The sequence below is a fragment of the Herpailurus yagouaroundi genome, unplaced genomic scaffold (assembly GCF_014898765.1).
Source record: "Herpailurus yagouaroundi ecotype Mexico unplaced genomic scaffold, PumYag 184, whole genome shotgun sequence".
NCBI classification, from domain to species: Eukaryota; Metazoa; Chordata; class Mammalia; order Carnivora; family Felidae; genus Herpailurus; species Herpailurus yagouaroundi.
The window spans coordinates 36,422,045-36,444,450 of NW_024412415.1; the positions used below are offsets into that span (position 1 = coordinate 36,422,045).

At 34.3% G+C, this 22,406-nt stretch overlaps 1 protein-coding gene and 1 non-coding gene across 10 annotated transcripts in view; one reads left to right on the forward strand and one right to left on the reverse strand.

The window, feature by feature from the left end:
- The window catches only part of MYO9A (myosin IXA), a 293,601-nt gene that overhangs the window by 173,509 nt on the left and 97,686 nt on the right, over nucleotides 1-22,406 (reverse strand). For all 9 annotated transcript variants that reach the window (XM_040493142.1, XM_040493145.1, XM_040493146.1 and 6 more), the window contains 3 exons: nucleotides 19,226-19,360; nucleotides 10,184-10,305; nucleotides 5,151-5,292 (listed from right to left, as the gene is read on the reverse strand). In XM_040493142.1, coding sequence (XP_040349076.1) covers nucleotides 5,151-5,292; nucleotides 10,184-10,305; nucleotides 19,226-19,360 — 399 coding nt within the window. The remainder of the gene's footprint in view (nucleotides 1-5,150; nucleotides 5,293-10,183; nucleotides 10,306-19,225; nucleotides 19,361-22,406) is intronic.
- On the forward strand, nucleotides 11,192-11,298 carry LOC121042184 (U6 spliceosomal RNA). The gene has a single exon (XR_005796029.1). It is a non-coding gene; the product is annotated as a U6 spliceosomal RNA (small nuclear RNA).

Consider the following 22,406-nt stretch of genomic DNA (forward strand, 5'->3'; position numbering starts at 1 on the left):
AAGGAAATGAGACCAAGAGATTAGTTTTGTACAAGTGAAGTCTGAGATGGTGAGGATAAAGATAGCAGTAAGTAACATTTATTGAATGGTTATTATGTACATGGCACTCCTCTGAGCATTTTACATGTGCTATCTCATTTAACCTCATTTCATCCACCTAACAACTCCTTAAGATAGAGAATATTACTATTATTCCTATTTTATAGATGAAGAATCTCAGTCACAGAGAGGTTAACTATCTTGGTCCCTATCACACAGTAAGTAGAACAGGGATTCAAAGACAACCACTCATAACCACTGTACTATGTCTGCATACAGACATCAAGTAGGCAGATGAATATATGCATCTACGAATCCTATACAGACTTCAGAAAATACATATGGATATCATCCACAGAGTTTTTTAAAGCAGGATAGTATTACCTAAAGAGCATAAACAGGCAGTAAAAACCACCTGCCAATGGAGGTCGGAGGGAATATCAGAAGAAAATGGGTTAAAACACTCCACACAAAGATAAAGAGGACAAAAAGCTTATACTCATGGAAGAAGGTTCTAGACTGATATGTATAGTCCAACACACCCAGATTAAAGGATTAAAACTTGGTGAGTAAATCACCTGGAGTTGGTGCAACTTCACAGAACAGCTCTAACTCAGACTTCTACGAGGAGCACGCCTAGTATGATGTTTTCTAGAAGGCAGTTTGGACTCATCCTATTAACTTTTAGGGGTTTCTTTTCCTGTTCTTTGTTCTCTTGAGAATAGAAGAGGGAAAACAAGCCAGAAATCTTGGTCCTTGGCTTTCCCCTAACCATCTTTTGAGCAAAAGTATATATTATAAAAGTTAGTAAAACTGAGTTAGAATTTACAAATTCAAATCACCACCACCACCACCAGCAGCTAATACCTACAATGGGAGACAAGATGCCAGGCACTAAGTTAAGGACTATACATAACTTATTCAATTCTAACAAGTACTTAATAACACAGAATAATTATAAACCATACTTTACTGATAAGTAAATAGAAAGATAAAGAAGGTCAAACTACAGGAACTGAAACACTAGTCTGTTCTATACCAAAGACCATCCCATCCTATTAATAACTATATGGTACGACATAAAATTCTAGAAATCTTTTCCATGATGACTGTTAAATATTGATGGGAGACCTTCATTTTCCAAATGCAATGGTCTCATATGTCTTCAGAGTTCCAGATTTCTAAGTACATTTCACAAACTGATCATATCATTCTTGACATTTTCTTCTTGGTTTCTATAACAACACATCTTGTGATTTACTACTTACCTTTTGTGCTGTGCATTCTCAGTCCCTACTGCTGGTTCCATTTTTGAAATTCTTATCTGATGTAAGGTGATTGATCTCAACCATAATAATGACCTTAAACACTATCTATATGATGAGGCCCAAATCTGTATTTCTACCTCAGATCTTTCTTGTTTGAGATCCACTTATACATCTTAAAGGGATCTCAAACTTGAAAGAGAATGAGCAAGACTAGTATTACTTAAATGTTTGTAAGCATTCACCAGTAAAATCATGTGGGCCTGGAATTTCCTTTGTGGGAAAGATTTAAACTACTGATTTAAATTGTTTAACAGAAGTGGGAATCCCGGGTTTGCCTGTATTTTTAGTGTCAGTTTTGATGATGTGTGTTTTCCACGGAATTTTCCATTTTCATGTTAACAAGTTTATTGGCAAAATATGTTCAGATCTTTTTAATATCTGTTGAGTATGTAGTTAAGTCCTCTTTTTCTTTTCTGATATTTGTAATTTTTAAATATTTTTCTGTTATCAGTTATTTTCTATTACCTTTTACTTAGATTATTTTCTGTTATCTTTTTAAGAAACTAATTTTTGGCTTTGGTAATTTCTCTCTTGTATGTTTGTTCTCTACTGCATTGATTTCTGATCTTCCCTTTATTATTTCCTTCCAATTTGGAGGAGTAGGGTTAATTTCCTGTTCTTTTTTTAGTTTCTTGCAACGGAACGTTAATTACTTTCAACCATTCTTCCTAATATATGCATTTAAAGTTATAAATCACTGCTTTAAATGCATCCTACCAATTACTATCAAATCTGCAAATTTTGATATGTTGTATTTTCATTCATGCTCAGTTTGAACTTAGTATTATATTGTAATTTCTTTTTTGACTCATGGGTTACATAGATGGACTGTGCTTAATTTCTGAACACCCAAAGACTGCCTACTTACCCTTATTAATATACCAAGCAGGTCAGTTTTTAACAATGCTTTTCAATTTTTCTGTTTTTACTGATTTTGTGTCTGCTTATTCTGTTACTAAGAGATATGTATAAAAATCTACAACCAGATGGATTTTTCTAGTTCTACTTTTGTTCTCACTTTGCTTTTTATGTACTGAATCAAATCATTAGGTACATGCAACTTTTGATGATTGTGTCTTCCTGTCAAACTGGCCCCTTTTATTGTTATGAAATGTGCCTCTTTATCTTTAGTAATACTTCTTGCTTTAAAGTCTACTTTGATAATAACATAATTATACATCAGTTTTCTTTTAGTTAGGGTTTGTGTGGTATATATTGTTCCATACTTTTAATTTCAACGTATCTGATAATATGGATGAACAATCCATACAAGTGTATATATAATTCCATTTATCTGAAATTTAATAACAAGTAAAACCAAGGATAAAAAATGAGGATAGTGGTTACCTCTAAGTGGGGGAGAATGAGCTGGGGAGGGGCCTGATAGAAATCTGTACACTTTAGATTTATGTATTTTATGCACCTCACTATATATAGCTCAAGATTTCTGGTTTTTGTTCTAAACTGTATTTTTAAAATCTTTTTTTTACATAAGATAAAACTGACATGTAATGTTTAAGGTATATAATATGTTAATTTGATACATTTATACACTGCAGTATGATTACCACTATAGCATTGCTTAACACTTCCATCAGGTCATTTAATTTATCATTTCTTTTTTATGGTGAGACCATCTAAAATCTAGTCTCTTAACAACTTTGAAGACAATGCTATTATTACAATGTTAATTATAATTGCAATGCTGTGCATCAGGGCTCCAGAACTTATTCATCTTCTAACTACAAGTCTGTATCCTTTGTCCAACATCTCAATTCCTCCATCCCCAGCCCTGGTAGCCACCACTCAATTCTGTTACTCTTTTTTTTTTTTTTTTCTTTTTCAATATTTATTTATTTTTAGAGACAGAGTGTGAGCAGGGGAGGGACAGAGAGAGAGGGAGACACAGAATCCCAAGTAGGTTCCAGGCTCTGAGCTGTCAGCACAGAGCCCCATGCAGCACTTGAACTCACGAACTGTGAGATCATAACCTAAGCCGAAGTCAGGTGCTTAACCAACTGAGCCACCCAGGCACCCCTATTCTGTTATTCTTTATGTTTGTTCTAAAATCTGTTCCTTCCTGTCTTTTCCATCTCAGGAAACAGCACCTCAAATTCACCCATCAGTTACAGTCAGAAGTCACTTACTTTCAACCTATCTGATAGGTTAGAATAAATCAATCAGGTTTTACTGATTACACCTCCAAAATTTTTTCTTAATCATCTAGATCTCCTACATCTCTACTGTCACCCTGGTGGTTCAGTTTACCTTAACATTTCACCTCAACTATTTTTTTTTAATTTTTTTGTTTTTCAACGTTTATTTATTTATTTGGGACAGAGAGAGACAGAGCATGAACGGGGGAGGGGCAGAGAGAGAGGGAGACACAGAATCAGAAACAGGCTCCAGGCTCTGAGCCATCAGCCCAGAGCCTGACGTGGGGCTCAAACTCACGGACCGCGAGATCGTGACCTGGCTGAAGTCGGACGCTTAACCAACTGCGCCACCCAGGTGCCCCTCACCTCAACTATTTAAAAAAGCTCCTAACTGATCTCCCAGCTTCCTCTCTCATCCTCTATTCCTTCTCCTCAAAGGAATCAAAGCAATCTTTAAAAAACACGAATCACATCCTGTTTAAAATCTTTTTATTGCTCCCCATAATAAGTTCAACAAAAAACAAACACCTTTAACTTGTCCTAAAAGCTATGAATTAATTTGCTGTCCATTCTCTAAATTCATTTCATGCCACTATCTCCCTTGCTTACCATAATCTAGTAACACTAGCCTGTTTTCAATTATTTTAACATACTAATTCTTTCCCACCTCATGTCCTAGAATATTCATCATCTCAACTCCTCGCCAAGGTAATGCTTGTTTCAGGTTAACTCTCAATATTTAAGTTTTCAGAGAGGTATTCATGGATCTCCAAATTCAAAATCCACTATTTGACTACTATCTCTCATAGAACTCATTCATTTATTTATAGCAATACCCATTTATCTATATTACACACAAACACACACACACACACACACACACACACACACACATACTGAGCCAAGAACAGGTCTGTCTAGTTTATCACTAAGCCATTCCAAACACCAGGGACAGTGTCTGACACATAGCCTGTATTTAACAAACACTTCCTAAATAAGTGAATCATTGATGAATGAATGAGTGATCTCAGTTGTGACTCTAATCTCAAGACCCAAGAGAAAGCTTATTGCTCCACTTTTCTCCAAAACATCACTGCCTTGCCTGGGAAATTATCTTAAATGGTAGGCTTAAACATCAAGTGGTTGAAGGGTAATGGGCTCACTAATTACAAACAGGAAATAGACACAATTATGAAGGTTCCCCTCTGCAGGAGTTAAGAGTTTCAATATATGCATTAGGAATGCAAACTCACAAATACCTAATGGTGCATGAAGACAAAATCTTCTGTCAAGCTTCATGGATATAGGGAAGAGAAAAATTCATCAAACCACTTTAATGAAATAGTGGGTTTAAGAGATATTTATGCTACCTATTCTTTTATATTCAAAAAACTATTTGAAGGGACTGATATCAAGTTTATCTATAGGAAGAAGCCAAGAAAAATATCACATAAGACAGTAATATATTGCAAGGTAGGATACGAGGGTTAGTAGTATTCTCACAAAATGTCTCTAATTGTTACTGATCAAGAGCTTCCATAAACTACAAAGAAAGCAGTGTGACAGGAATGATAATACAGTAAACACACTTTTACCCTGAAGGCATTTTAATGAGAAATTTACTGACCTTTACCCCATATTTTACTTTCCCGGCATAATGCTTTATAATGAAAGCAGGCTCCATCACAGCTGGAAATTCAATGTAAGAATTCTCTTCATGTTGATGCTTAAATTTATCTAGCAATGTTTGATTTGTAGCCTGTGGAAAGCTGAATTAAAAACAAAAGCAAAAATACTAAAGAAAGATGCAACAGTTAATAATCTTAAAAAAAAAAAACCCTCATAATTACATTGCCATCTAACACATTTAGCAAATTACAAAGAGCAAATTATATTCTCTAATCTGATTCTTATAACAAGCTAAAAAGTGAATGTAACAAGGATTGATGTTTTATAGATGAGGGATCAAAATTCATGATTTGCCCAAACTCACACTTGGCAAGTAGCAGAACTGAGAAATAAACTCAAGTCTTTAAACTTTTAGCTTAGGTTGCATTGTGTGACACTACCATTAAACTCACCAAATAAAACTCAAATGATCCACTGTTTGGGGCCAAGAACTTCCAAAAACAAAATGATCTCCCAGTTTTGATACATCCTTTAAATTCATAAGTCATTTTCTGTTTTCCTATTTCTTGATATATAAATTAAGTAGCAATTTTCATACCTATACCAGTTACTATATAATTTTATACTATATCTATTATGATTTCAAATATACATCAATGGGTTTATACTCACTGATGAGCATTTCATATCTAGGGATCATTCAAATGATACCTATTAAAAATAATTACATGATAGGGGCACCTGGGTGGCTCAGTCGGTTAAGCGTCTGACTTTGGCTCAGGTCATGATCTTGCGGTTCGTGAGTTCGTGAGTTCAAGCCCTGCGTCAGGCTCTGTGCTGACAGTTCAGAGCCTGGAGCCTGCTTCAAATTCTGTGTCTCCCTCTCTCTCTGCCTCTCCCTCACTCGTACTCTCTCTCTCTCTTCTTTCAAAAATAAATAAACATTAAATTAAAAAAAAAAAGAAAAAGAAATAAATACATGATAGCAAATACAAGAATATAAAAGTTCAGAAGAGGAAAAAATCACTAGTGGTTGGAAATAATGGAAAGGTTTAACGAAGATACAGGAGGCAATTATGAGCTAAATGTTAAAGGTGGAGTTTCTTAATAAAGGAAATATCACTGACAAAACGGAAGAAGCAAGTATCTTTCAGAGAATAGTTTCATTTAATAGTAGCTGAAGTAATGAGAAATAATGTGACATGAGGTTGTAAAGATGATGAATACAAAATCTAATGTGTAAAAATGATTCCAAAATTATAACGAAAATAATTATGTAAATGTATTAAAATGAACGCCTTTGGTGTTAGTCATTGTTTAGATTACCAGTTCTGTCAGTGACCTTCAGTAAGCTTCAAGAACCAGCTAGCTTCCACAAATGAGTACAATGAAGTATCACAGTGTTAGCAGAATCAAATAAAACTAGCAAAAACATCTAACACTAGCTGGCATCCTATAGGAAGGACATAAATGTCACCTCATTTCTTAAGTTGCCAACACTGCCATTTTTCTATCCACCTAGGCCTGCTTTTCCATTCAATACCAACCCTTCCTCAAAACATCTCCACCATCCACCTCTTCCTGTCCATTCTAGAACTCTAAAGCCATTCTAGAATGAACTATAACTCTTACAATTTCAAACAGAGAGTACAGCAACAGCCTCTACAAGTGTCAGTGACTTTAAACTTTGTTTCAAGTCACCAAAGCAAAATAACAAATTTTCCTAGAATACTGCTTTAATCATGTGCCTCCCCTACTCAGGAAAATTTATGGATCACCAAGGCAAAGAGACAGAATCCAAGCTCCTAACCCTAGACAAACTCAAACTCTGCAAACTTAATGCTTCACTATCCACAGCACAGGATGCTTTTCTTCAGAAAGGATACTCACACCTCATGGTCTCTGGATAATCCCCTGGGTAATCAAAAAGCTTATGATTTTTTTCCTACTTTTAAATGGAGAAAAAAAAATTTCAAAGGAAAACATACATGAAAACAGTTTTTATTCCAAACAAGGAAAGATAGAAAGGGAAGCTCTCCACATTTCCTGCATTCAATACACACCTATGGATACACACTACAATATCAAGCAAAAGAGCTTGGAACAGAGACAAATATCATACATTATTGTGCATGTCAAAGTTCTTCCATCTAGTATTCCCCAAAGGCTATCTGCCAGGATAGCCTTAGTGCCTCTCTGTGTCTTTAGCTTGCAAAAATACCAAGGCCTAGACCCCATTCCTGTGATTCTACTGAACTGACCCTAGGGTGGTGATGATCAGTACTACTTCCAAGTTCTCCAGGTAATTCTTATGGGCAGGCAAGACTCATGAAATGCTGTCCTAAATGAATGCACTGATCTTAACTTCATTTTGTTAAAAGCGTCTGGGGTCGAAGTCTCAGATTCTGCATTTCTAACAAGCTTCAAGGTGCTGCAAGTCCTGCCATCAACAGATCACACTTTGAATACCGTAGGAAAGACTGGTAACACTCCTAACATCCTGCTCATACCTAACTTTGCTTATTCTACTCCTTCTTTCTAAACTTCGCACTGCATCCTTTACAATCAAGCTTAAATAACTTGCCCAGGTCAAACAGCCCAGAGATAGCAAGACAAAATTAAACAAGACTTCTGACTTCAAACCCATTCACCTAAAGCAGTAAAATAACACTGAATGAAGGAGAAACACCACTAAGGATAGATTTCAAGTTATATGCTCCCTATAGAACAAAACAGTTCTTAGAAGAAAACTACTTTATAAAGTGGTCCCCAAATAGCTCTTCTTAAATGTGATTGTTTTCAACCCATTTTGGCAGAGAGAAAACATTTCATGCCTTTGCATCTTCTGGGATGTTAACGCATAGAGACAAAGTGGTCCATTTACAAAAGGAGGTAAGAACAACAGGACTGATATAGAAATGAAGAAAATTATACTAGGGTTTATAAAAAAAATTTTGTGGAGGACTGAATATAGAAGTATAGCTGAAGGGACAATTAAGAGGTTATTCAGTCCAGTCTCCCAACTACAGATGATGCAAAATAATTATGATTTTGGGAAATTATATTACTTTATAAAGCAGCTGCTAATCAGCTCTACTGTAAGTTCTTCCTTACATTGAGCCAAAATCCGTCTCTCTGTAATTTCTGGCCACATGGCTTACACCCAGGAACTTTTGAGTAATGGCAGAGTTGACAGTCTCTTACTGGGTAATATTTATATCTATGGGAGGTAGCAACTGACCAGGAAAATACAGTCTTTGTAAAGTAAGATATGAACTCAAAATATTTTGAGTAAAGAATGATAGGCCAGGCAACAACCCTTTTCTCCCATGTTTTAATTATATACTATCTCAACTGCTACTTACAACCACCTTAAGATATATAGCACAAAGAATTATCATTTCTCATCATCATCTGCTTTTTACATGAAAAAAAAACAATGACCAAGAACATTCAGAGATTTGCCAAAGGCAGTTAATAGAGATGGAATGCAACCTTGAAATTCTGACTCTACAGCCTGAGCATTATGAAGAAGCTTTATAGGACAATACTTAAAAGCACAAGCTAATTAGTTAGAAATACCTGGAGTATCTGAATCTCAAATCCATCATTTGATACCTGTATAATCTTTTTCTAGAATTGCTTACACTTTGTTCTTTTTGTTATCATAAAATACCTCAAAAAAAGAACTGCATTTTAACATCAACCACAGTAGTTCTCAACACCAAATATCATAATCACCTATGAAGCTTTCCAAAATAAAATACACCAGAGGTAAGGTATGTGAGCACAGCTAAGAACCACTGACCTTACAATTTTATAAAAGATAGTATATGTTTCAGGATATATAGAGCAATACAAAAAACTTTTACGCAACTTTGGATATAAAATATTTTTGTGTTAATTGTATTTTAATTCATTTAAATTAATGGAAACAGACTAGTGATAAAGTAGGAAGATGTAACTGGTAACATTCTCCTTTTCAATTTATTTTGCAATCTGCTGTATCACTTTATATTTTTGGGTATCAATTCTTTTTTTTTTTTTTTTTTAATGTTTATCTTGAGAGAGAGAGCACGTAGTTGCAGGAGAGAGGCAGAGAGAGGAGGATAGAGAATCCCTAACAAGTTACACGCTCAGCCTGGAGGCTGACACAGGCTCAATCTAAAGACCATGAGATTGGTAGATAGCAATTCTGAATGTTTATGGCATATTAGTAGCGTAACCTACAACCTACCATACAAACCAGGATATCTGTAAGTAAAAGTAGGCACCTTTAATAACTAAACTGGACAACAGGCATAAACTTCAGATTGTCCTATTCAAGCCTGATGATGTATAGTCATCCCACCTATGATAGTGAATTCCCAATATTTTAGATCTTAGTTCAATGGGTATAATGTTAAGCTAGACATCAGGTGACCTAATTACTAAACATTTTACTGAAGAGTGACAGAAAACTTAAATACTCCCCATCACTTCAGTTTCTCCAGTTCTAGATTTGCCATTTCATAAGATAATTTTACTTTAGATAATATCTTATAGAGCACTGAAAACACTGTGGAGGATGCTATATGAAGTTTTATTTCTGAAGCTTATATATAAGTTTGGTATACTACACAGTGGTAAAAAGGATGCCAAATACTTGGCCTATATTGCTATTTACACTTGCACAACTGTGACAGACATCACTAATCTATCATGATATTCTTTGTTGATAAACATGAAAACTACAAACATATCTTATATAAAACCCAATTCAGGAAGAGAAGAACATGGAAAACAACAAAAAATATGCTAACAAATTTAACGTCAAAGAAACTCAGTAGAAGAAATCTGGAAAAACTCAAGGAAAGAATGCATTCAATGCTGAAGTGCATCCAATTTTCCTAGAAACACACACACATAATAAAATGCATACAAGGGAAACTTTGGCACAGTATTTCATTATGTAAGAAGAAACTTCACAGTTAATAAAAAGACATGAAAATCCCAAATGGCCAACAGCAAAATTGAAAGAATCATACTCACTTGCTTTCTTCATCCAAAAGATGGAGTAGTCCTGTTGGTTTCTTGCTAATAAGATTGATGCAACAGGTATTATCAATATAATCTATATTGTGCCAGCTGATACCTTCAGTTCTATACTCCTCCTAGGAAATAAATTCATAATTTATTCATCTCGCAGAAAATAACTGGTATATAATAAAGACTGGAAAGCTTTTGTCAGGCTTAAAAGAACTTTCTAAACTTTTCTTTTTTAAATTGCTAATCTACACAATAGAAGAATGTTTAATTTCGGTGGTATAAAACCTTCATACAGTCTGTCTGTTTTCATTAAAACATACATGTAACCAAATTTTTTTGTTAGAATGCTATTTGTAATACCACTCAGGTGAAAATTTAGGGCTGAATTTGTTTTAGCCACCTTATCTGTGGACTGCACTAAGGAAAAATGCAAAATGAAGAAGCCTAATTTCTCCCACATTACCCTAAATCATCAAAAAGAACTGAGTATTTGTTGGATTATCAACAATGAATTTAATGAAGCAATGTCTGGGAAAAGAAAAAAACCATCACCTACAGTGATTACTGATATCATATGGAATTCATACACACTGTACTTTGGTAAAATAAAACCCTTGGTGGAGTTGGGGGGGGGGGGAACTCCTACAATACGTTAAAAAAAAAAGTTTCAAATTTCAAGACTTAAAAAAGTCAAAGCGCAGGCCTTGAGCAACTAAAACGATGTCATTAAGCCCCTATTGGTTTTAACTTTTTCTCTATACTGGGAAATATTTGCTTTTAAACTGTTTTTCAAAATGAGGCCCCCGAATTAGTTTCTACACAGCAGTATTTAGGCACCAAGGAAATACACTGATAACATTCACACACTTCTCTGCAAATATGGTGGTTTTGCAAATTGGTGATTTTGTGATTTTTATCATTCTTTGGGTATTATTATTATTATTATTAACCTGTAAAGAAGAATGGTAGTGCATAAGTGATAGTTATGTTAATTGGGAAAGGCATATGCTTATGCTCACCTCAGCAGCACATATACTAAAATTCGAATGATACAGAGAAGATTAGCATGGCGCATGTGCAAGGATGACATGCAAATCTGAAAAGATAATTTATTATTTCCTTTTAATTAATAATTTCACAAGGAAGTAATTGCTAAATGATGGTCACCCCCAAGGAGTTGTATGATTCTGTTTCTTCTCTTTTGTAGCATGGTTAACAAGCACTCTACCTAACAGGAACATATGGATTCTTACACACATTAATAGCAGTCCAAAATCCTTCCCATCTCCTCTTCCCAAATACAATTCAGACGCCCTTGCCAAATTTAACCATTTTCCTAACTTTTCATACCACTGTTAAGATTCATATGTTTACAAATATAAATAGAACCATACAGGGGTGCCTAGATGGCTCAGTCAGTTAAGCATCCGACTTCGGCTCAGGTCATGACCTCATGGTTTGTGGGTTTAAGCCCTGCGTCAGGCTCTGTGCTGACAGCTCAGAGCCTGGAGCCTACTGGATTCTGTGTCTCCCTCTGTCTCTGCCACTCCCCTGCTTGTGCTCTCTCTCTCACTCTCTCAAAAATAAACATTAAAAAAAATTATTTAATTTCCTGGTTAACCCATTCATTTTTAGTAGGATGTTATCTAACCTCCATATATTGAGGGCTTTCCAAATCTTTTCTTGAGGTTGACTTCAAGTTTCATAGTGTTGTGATCTGAAAATATGCATGGTATAATCTCGATCTTTTTGTACCTGCGGAGGGCTGATTTGTGACCGAGTATGTGATCTTTTCTGGAGAATGTTCCATGTGCACTTGATAAGAATGTGTATTTTGCTGCTTTAGGATGAAATGTTCTCAGTATATCTGTTAAGTCCATCTGGTCCAGTGTGTCATCAAAGCCATTGTTTCCTTGTTTATTTTTGCTTAGATGATCTGTCCATTGTTGTAAGTGGGGTTTTAAAGTCTCCTACTTTAATGGTATTATCAGTAAGTTTGTTTATTTTTGTTACTAATTGATGTAAATACCTGGATGATTCCTAGTTGGGGACATAAATATTTACAACTGTTAGATCTTCCTGATGGAGGCACCCCATAATTATGATATAATGCCCTTCTCCATCTGTTACGGTCTTTGTTTTAAAATCTAGTTTGATATAAATATGGCTACTCCAGCTTTCTTTTGACATCCATTAACATGTAGCATGATATATGGCTCTCCATCCCCTCACTCTGAATCTGTAGGTGTCTTTAGGTCTAAAGTGAGTCTCTTGTAAGTAGGATATAGATGGACCTTGATTTTTTATCCATTCTGATACCCTGTCTTTTGATTGGCTGTAAAGTATTTACATACAATTTATTCACCCACTGTACTACTGATAGACATTACAGTTATTTCTAGTTTTTAACCATTGTTAACATTTACGCACAAAACTTTTGGTATGTGTATATGCATTTTGAGAGTGAAAACACAGGCTTATAAACTACACATGTATAACCTCAGCAGATACTGCCAAACAGCTTGCTAAAGCACATGTACTAATTTATGTAACCACCACCTGTAAATGGGACTTTCCCCCATGCACAGTATCTCTAATACTTGTATTATCAGTCTGTTTCATTATAGTCATTCTGATGAATGCATAGGGGTATCTGACTGTGGTTTTCATTTTAATTCCCTAATAAGTGAAAAATCTTTTCTTATGTTTACAGTCAGTCCATTTGGATGTCCTCACATGCCTACATTCATAATGAAAAACTCTGAGGAAAACTCCCTTAGGAGATGCCTTAGGGGAAAGCATTCAGCCTATTTCCATTAAGTATAATATTAACTATAGGTTTTTGTAAATGCCCTCTACAATTAATTTGCTAAGGACTTTTTTTTAACATGAATGGTTATGTAATTTTATCAACTGATTTTTATACTTTTAGTGAGATCACCATAAGTTTTTTTTTTCTTGTTTTGTTTATAGATGAATTAAATCAATTGATGATTAGATGTAACACACACCAGGAAAAAACTCCACTTGGTTCTATATTATCCTTTTGTGTATCTTGCTGGATTTCATTTGATAATATTTGTTTAAAATTTTTGAATCTATGTTTATGAGTGAAATTCACTTTAATTTCCACTTCTAATAATATCCTTGACAGATCTGGATCTGGACAGATCTTGGGCCCCTCAAACGCATTGTGAATTGTCTCTTTTTCTACTCCACAGAAGAATTTATGTCAAACTGATAGTAATTTTTTCAGTATTGGCAGAATTTACCACTGGAGCCAATGTGGCTTACAATGTTCTTTATGGAAAGGCTTTCAATTACATATTGAAATTTTTTCATAGTTATAAGAATCAGATTTTGCATTTCTTCTGTGTCAGTTTTGTAATTTTTTTTTCATATCATTTGATAAGTCTACTTATGGACATAAAGTTGTTTAGTGTACCCTATTATCTTTTTAATGTGTGTAGGATCCATGGTGATGTCCTCTTTATAAACTGGAATTCTGATTATTTATATCCCTCTCTTTTTCTGTCACTCCCTTGGATGAATTTCTGAGGGTTTTTTTTTTTTAAACATTTTTAATGTTTTTATTTATTTTTGAGAGAGACAGAGTGCAAGCGGGGGAGGAGCAGAGAGAGGGAGACACGGAATCTGAAGCAGGCTTCAGGCTCTGAACTGTCAGCACAGAGCCTGATGCAGGGCTCAAACCCATGAACCGTGAGATCATCACCTGAGCTGAAGTAGGACGCTTAACTGACTGAGCCACCCAGGCACCCCTCTGAGGGGTCTTAATTCATCATTTCAATATATTACTTTTGACTTTGTTGATCTTCCTCCATGGCATATTTGTTTTCACTCTTATTTTCCTCTTTTATCTTTATTATTTCTTTATACTTTCCTTTGGTTTATACTTCCTTTATATCTTTTTCCAATTTGTTGGGAGGGGTACTTTTATCATCGCTCTTCAATCTTAAAATCTTCTAACAGCTATAAAATTTTCCTCTAAATACACCTTTGGTTACATCCCACAAGTTTTAGTATGCAACATGCTCACTCAGTTCAATATATTTTCTATTTTCTTCAACTTCTAGTCTATGCAGAAGGACGTTTCTTAATTTTTACCCATAAAAGTATTTTCCAGTTATCTTTTGGTTGTTGGTTTCGGGCATAATTTCTGTTTGGTACTAAAATGTGTGTGATTTCAATCCCAAAACTTGACCTTTGTTATTATGGTCCAGTACAAGGACAGATTTTATACATTTTGTAAATTTGCAGTTCGTTAACTATACATGTCAAATAAGTATTTGCTTTAAAAATCTTCCATATCCAAAAGTAAAACAAAAATAAAAACAAAAAACCTTCTATATCCTTATTTGATACAGGCCCAAGTAAACTGGTATTCAAACCTAAAGGCAAGAAGGGCTGAGCACCCACAAAAGCATCTGCCACATCCTCTGGGTGCTTTAAATAGTCTATACCCTGTTTTTTTCTTTTGTGTGCTTATTCTGTTAGCTATTCAGGAAGGTCTGTTACATGTTTCTTTTTTACTTTTAATTTTTGTTTTATATACTTTGAATTTATGTTATCAGTAACCTATAAATTTGGAATTGTATACTTCCTGATGAACTCGTCCTTTTGCATTATCAAATATTCTTTTTGATCTCCAGCAATGCTTAAAGCATGATATTAATATACTTACCTACTAGCTCTTTTTTGTTCAGGTTTATTAAAGCTTTTTCCATCCTTTTATTTTTAACTTTTTAATATGTTTATATTTAAAGAATCTCTCTTATAGGCAGCAATTTACCTTTGTTTTATATCTAGTATGACACTATTTCACTTCTACTTGGAGTAATAAATCCATGTATATTTAGCACAATCACTGATAATTGTGGGATTAAATCAGCCATTTTACCATATGCTATCTGTCCTGCTTCAGTATTGCTTTTAATCTTCTTTCTTGCTTTCTTTTGGATTGCTGGAGTTGTTACTTGTTCCCTATATTAACTTGACAATTTTATATTCATTTACTATTTGGTGGTTATCCTAAAATCATAATACTATCTTTACTTAACAATGTTTAACAGAAGAAGAAAAAAAAATCTTCTATCGCTTGGCATTTAATGCCTGGCCCTCAACCCCTGACTGCCTCTCAGATTCTCAGATTTTTTGTTTTTGGTTTGCCATGCTTTGAATTCTTAGAGTTTTTCAAATGTGCACTTACTGGATTTTTTTTGTTTTTTGTTTTGAGTTTTGGAAAAATTCTCAACCATTATCTTTTCAAACATAGCACCTACCATATTCTCTTTCCTCACATACATCTTTCCAGAATTCCTCTTACACTTATGCTAAACCTTTTCACTTTACCCCATATGTCCCTTTTATTACTTGTATTTTATTTTTTCATCAGACTAGGTATCTTCTTCTGGCCTATCTTCCAAATCACTAATCGTTTCTTAAGCTATATCTAACTGTTAAAAACTATCATTATGTTCTTAATTTCACTCTCCCTTTTAGTTCTAGATTTTCCTAAACTTGGGATCTCTTTGTAGTTCTTCAATAAAAATATTGCTTTTAAAAAAAATTTATTGAAACCATTATTAAAGATCATGTCAGATAACATCATTTCCTGGATCTCCTGTGGAATAATCTACTCATTCTCTTGTTTTTTATTCATGTTGGTTTCTCTCCTTGTATGTTTTTAAAAAAAGAATTCTCAGTTAAAAAAACTGAATTCTTGTTCCTGTATATGAAAAATCATACAGATAATTTTAGCACTAGGATGATCTCTTCCTCCACTGGAGAGTGAATTTGCTCTTTGCACGTGGCTGAGAACATTAGGAATTCTATACTCTTTCAACCAAATTGGAACTAAGAATATCTTAAACTGGGCTTCAGTCCCTATGATGCATGATCTATTTCTGGTTTATCTTTACTTCTAAGACATAATCCTTAAGGTCTCAAGCATAAAGCCTGTAGGAATTACCAGGAGTATCTTCCTTGTTCTTAAATCTGAAGAAACTCTGTTCAGCTTCTCAGATTCTTAAGGCTGGGCAGCCCTCTACCAGAATAGAAAAATATCTTTAGAGGCAAAGCTGTCCAAAAATGCTGGTCTCGTCTCTCTGGGTTTCCCTCTTGCAGATATAATAAGCCCTGTAGAACTTCACTTATTTAAATGTAACTCAATGCCTTTAAATATATTTTGTTCATTTTTTTTAGGTATTCTACAAAGGCAAATTTCCTAGTTTGATATCCCCAGAAGCGACAGAGATGAGAAAAACTCTAGATTATAAATTCCTCAGATAAGATCCCTGTGCTCTAAATTTGCTGTCTTCAGTGGCTAGCACAATGCGTGACACACAACTGTTATTCAATTTAGTGATGAGCCAGTGACTTCAAGGATAATTCTGAGCAAGTAACGGAAACAAGAGAACAGCATTATAAATGACAACTGTAAGTATATTTTCAAATCACGGAAACTTTTTCTGGTCTCCTACTCCATATTATCTTTACATATAACTTGATTCAGAACTCAGAATCACACTCACACTACTTTAACTCAAGGATTACGTCCTTCCCTCCATTTCACTTCCACCAGTCTATCTTACACAGTTCAAATCCTCTGCTAAATATACTTCAAATAGCTCCTAATTTTCCAAAAGAAAAATTCCAATCTTCTCTGCATGACATATAAAGCTCACAAGTATATGACCCTTTATTTCATAAACTAATCTTCCTCCCTGTCTCTATCCTTATATCCTGTATTTTAGCTTACACTGAACTATTTTCAGTTCCTCTAAAGTGCCATGCTGTTTTATGCCTCACAGTTTTAAAGAGATTGTTACCTTTGTTTAAAATATCTTTTCCCCATTGACAATCTGGTAAACTCAATCTTCTATTCAAAACTATATTCCCGAATCACCCCTGGGAAATGTTTGTAGACTTTCATGAAGTTCTAATCAACTTCATCCTTTATATCACTACTTTAACCTTCTACCTGATTTTCACACTTACCATCCTACAGGGCAGTTATTATACCTGTCTCCCATCCTATGTGTCCATACACAATTTTTAGAAAAAATTTACTTCAGTACAGATGTATACTCCCTAAGCATATTTGATAGCTTTTTACTTCTATCCTCATTTTCAACAAAGTTTATCTACTTAACTGATGTTGTATTCAATTGAATTTAACAAACAGTCACTGTGTACCCATCTTATTCTAGGTACCAATGATACACAAATCAACAAAACACTCAATATTTAAACTGCCTTAAATCTCTTATGGCCCAGCAAATCCATTTTAAGTGGAAAAACCTAAGAAGGGAGAGAAAGGAAGAATAAAATAGATGAGATGGCAAAGAGGTGTAAGGTCTCCAAACTTTGTATAAATTATAGCAAAAGTATACCCATTACACTAAATTACAGAAGGGAATATTAAAAATTGAAAGGAAAAAGCTGTATCTTTGAATCTAAATCTTCTGATCCATAATTCCACCACATTGCCCAAAACTATGATATTCAGAGTAGCAAATACATAAAGATCACCCCCAGCCAAGTAGTCCCAAAAACATTTTCCATGAACTGTGAGGCATGTTTTTATACATGTTTCTAGTCAAAGTATTTCTTGTGGCTCCTCCATGTCTAACCTACACTTCTAGAAAAGGTAAGAATAATTTCAATAATTGTAAGAGAATACCTTTTTTCTTCAAAAGCAATTTACTTACTCTTCTGTTTAATGATCCAGAGAGCAACTGACGCTTTGCTTTGTAAAATACAGCACACAGTCAACAAAACACATTTCTCTACCCCTCCAATACATATATCCATTTAAAAACTAATTTAGCATGATCTAGTTAAAAGAACACTAGACTGAGTCTAGTAGATCAATCCCAGCTCAGCTTTTTAAAAGCAAGAATTATAGAGCCAGAGTGTTAAGGTTTGAATACTAGGCTTAGGTATCATCTGCACAACTAGAATAAAAATAGTACCTGCCTGATAAATAGTAAGTACTACATAAATGTTAGCTAACATTGTAACAAATAATACTGTACTATCTTTTAACAGCTCCATCAGAGAGTCTAGCTAAAAGGTTGAATATGCTAAACATTTTAAGCACCATCAAGATGGCCAGGACTAGTGCTGCTTGTGCAACTGTCCTAACCCTTTAAGAAGGTAAATATGCTTAAAGCTAGGACCCAATGTAAAAAGCCTCAATGACAGAAAGATTCTTTTTTTCTGTTTTGTAGATGTGTTGTCATCCTCGTGTCCATTTCATTTCTTCAGCATTTCAAAGTGAACCCTGCTTCTGCTTGTATCTTCCTATACAAACTGAAATTGTTGGCCACAACTCAACTCGTTACTAACTTGAAATCTGGCTTGGAGAAAGAGACCACGTTTTCTCTGACCCTGTATTTATTCTAAGTATTCTCAGGGAAACTGATGGATCGCACTTTCAACTCTAAATCAATTTGAGTGTTTCACAAGAAATATCTAGTTACCTATTTTGGTCTCTGTAAACTATCCCATTTCTCTGTATCCATACTCTAAATTGATTCAAGATTCTATTAATAAGCTCCTCCAAAAAAAAAAAAAAAAAAAAATAAGCTCCTCCACCCCACAGATAAAGAAATAAGAGACCAAAGCAAGCAACTGCGTTGAAACTAAGAGACCAAAGCAATCAAACAAGCATATTTAGCATTACACAAATTGACCAAGCACATGGCAACAATTAAAAATCAAGAGAAACCCAAACCAAACCAAACCAAACCCAAGCATCTTTATATTGAAAGGTATACTTAAGCAAGCACATATTATTGAATCTACTTGAGGTTTATAAAAAAAATATAGGAAACCCTGTATCACATGGCTCAAAAACTATGCTCTGAGTATTAATTTGCTGACACTTATGTGAAGACTGTAATATCTGCATGAAAGTACAAGACTTAAAATGCCTGTAACTATGACTCAAAAATGTTATGTGTATACACGTAAGTGAAGGTTAAGTGGTTAAGACAAGCATACATGCATTTAGGTACTCACTTGCTCCAATTTAAAGATATGCTGATTGAAGTAGTGTTGTAAACGTTCATTAGCAAAATTAATACAGAACTGTTCAAAGCTATTATTTTCATAATCTTCAAACCCAAAAATATCAAGAACACCAATGGACAAAGTCTATAAAACAGGAAAAAAATATGCTCAAATTTATTTCATAAATAATATCCACAAAATAAGTAACAAAATGCTCAAAGTTCTTCTAGAGCAGTGGAGAGGAAATTCTGGGGGGCCAATGTTCAACCAAAATATTCCACAAAATAAAGGGCATCTTAGTTCTCTTTATCTTCATTTTTTTTTCTTTTTATCCCAATTATAAAAATACATACAAAATTTTAACACATGTAATACATTGATTACTTTACAGAAATGCTTGAAGCAGGGTTAGTGACCTGTTACCTCAATCTCAGAAATTCCTAAACTCCAAGAGACAAGGAAATAGAAAGAACCACCAATGGGGAAGTAAAAAATAACCTAAAGCTAGGTTGCTTGTGATTATTCATGTTTATGCAAAGAACACCATGCAAGTTCCACTATTTCGACTTCTAAAGCCTAACAGAATTCTGCTTCACAAACCAAACTAAGAAGTATGTTTCATCAGCCTTGTGCAAACTAAAAATGAAACTGGGTATCAGAATATGGCTTTTTCAAATTTTAGTTTTCATCAAAAAAATTATACAAGGTTCATGATGTTAAAAAGTTCTAAAAGGTTGGGGGCGCCTGGGTGGCACAGTCGGTTAAGCGTCCGACTTCAGCCAGGTCACGATCTCATGGTCCATGAGTTCGAGCCCTGCGTCAGGCTCTGGGCTGACGGCTCGGAGCCTGGAGCCTGTTTCCGATTCTGTGTCTCCCTCTCTCTCTCTGCCCCTCCCCCGTTCATGCTCTGTCTCTCTCTGTCCCAAAAATAAATAAAAAAATAAAAAATAAATTAAAAAAAAACGTTGAAAAAAAAGTTCTAAAAGGTTGTAACAAAAAATAGCAATCCCTTCTTCAATGTCAACTTCTGTTCCCTAAAATCCACACACTCAAATCTTTTAGCTATTTGGTATAAAATAGTAGAGTACAGTATACAAGTGCTCATTCATCTATGTCTTGATATTTTATTTCTACAAATTATATTCTAACTTCTTACTATGGATAATAGGGATTCAGCTCTAATGCCCCCAAACCAACATTTTTCTCACCACCTCACCTCATTCTTAAAATAGAGTTGCAAGACAAGTTTGGTTAAATGAAAACAATTTTTCTCCACCGCTGCTAAGAGAGCCACTGGGCAAACTAATGTCATGAGTGATAAATAGTGAGAGATTTATTTAATTCTCCATTAAGAATATTTCCTTTGGGGTAACTGAGTGGCTCAGTCAGCTGAATGTCCGACTCTTGATTTTGGCTCAGGTCATGATCCCAGGGTCATGGGATCAAGCCCTGCACCAGGCTCAGCGCTGAGCATGGAGCCTGCTTAAGATTCTCTGTCTTCCCCTCTGCCCCTCTCCCTTACTCATGCTCTCTCTCTCTTAAAAAATCAATTTGGTAAATTAGATAACTATTACATTTGGTAATTTAGATAACTATTACAATTTGGTAAATTAGATAACTATTACAATTAATTTTATGGCTGTGGGCTTACTCAAATCATAAAAAGTTAATATAAAAGCAATTACACATTTAAGACAGGAGAATTAAGTAATAAAGATGATATTTTTAATTACCCTGAATATGCAGACTATTCCATAAAGTTGCTGAGAAATAAAAATGGATTTAAAATAATTTAAATATCTAAAATCTGCCATATTAAAAAATAAATTCCAAGGGCACCTGGCTGGCTCAGTTGGTGGAGCAGGTGACTCAATCTCAGGGTTGAGGTTGGGCCCACATTGGGTGTAGAGATTACTTAAAAATAAAATCTTAAAAAATACATAAATAAATATTCCAACCAGATAAATAATCTGACTATAAAAAATTAAATTCTAAAAGTATGAGAATAAATATTTTTATAATCTTGGGGTGAAAGATGCATTCTTATGTAAGAAAAATAAATACAACTCTGGAAAATAAGGGAAAAGAATGACAGAATTAACTGCACAAAAACTTAAAACATATGGGCCAGGGGCACCTAAGTGGTTCAGTCAGTTGTGCATCCGACTCTTGATTTTGATTCATGTCATGATCTCAGGGTTGTGAGACTGAGTCCAGCGTTGAACTCCTACCCTAGGTGTGGAGCCTGCTTAAGATTCTCTCCCTCCCCTTCTCTCCTTCTCCCTCTCCCTACCTCCTGGCCACTCGCTCTCTAAAAAGAAAAAAAAAAAAAAAAAAATACAGGCCCAGGTATATAATATAAATAAAACATAAAAGTTAAGAGAAAATATTTGTAATATATATCAAACTATAAGTCTCTGCAATATCCACAATGACTCCAAAAAAGGAGTAACAAAAAGGCAAAATACATAATGAAATAATGAAAAAACATGAGAAGATGCTCAATTTTAATCTATCATTGAAAAAACAGACAATAAAATGGGATACTCCTCCTAATCAGATGCATAGATGAAATGACTGATAATATCCAATATGAGTAAAGGTGTAGGGAAACAGGCAGTTTCATACACTACCAGTGGAGTGTAGTCTTTTTTGAAAAGCAATTTAGCAGTAGCTACCAAAAACTGAAAATGTATATTCTTTAATCCAGCAATTTACTTTAAGGATTTTATCCTAGAGAAATGTGCACAAAGAATATTTGTTACACCATCATTTCTAACAATAAAAAAAATGCAACATTTTTATGGGGAAATTTATGGTATACAGGTATACATACTATATAATATTACAAAGTTATTAAAAATAATAAGGTCCAGATATATTTCAAGACATACCAGGTAAAAAAATACAAGTTAGATACAATACAGATAGCATAATTCTATTTTTATGTTGAAAACCAACTCTGTATAGTCTATATCCATAGAAATGTACATAAGAAAAAGGTCTGGAAAGACAACAGAACAGTAGTTTCCTTGAACAGGGTTTATATGTCTATAAAAACAGACATAAAGAGGAAAGAGCAGGGAATACATATAAACACAGATTCTTACTTATTACTCTACATAATTCTGTTTTTAAATTTCATCTTTTAATTATTTTATTAAAATAGCTTTCCAAGAAAAATATATAA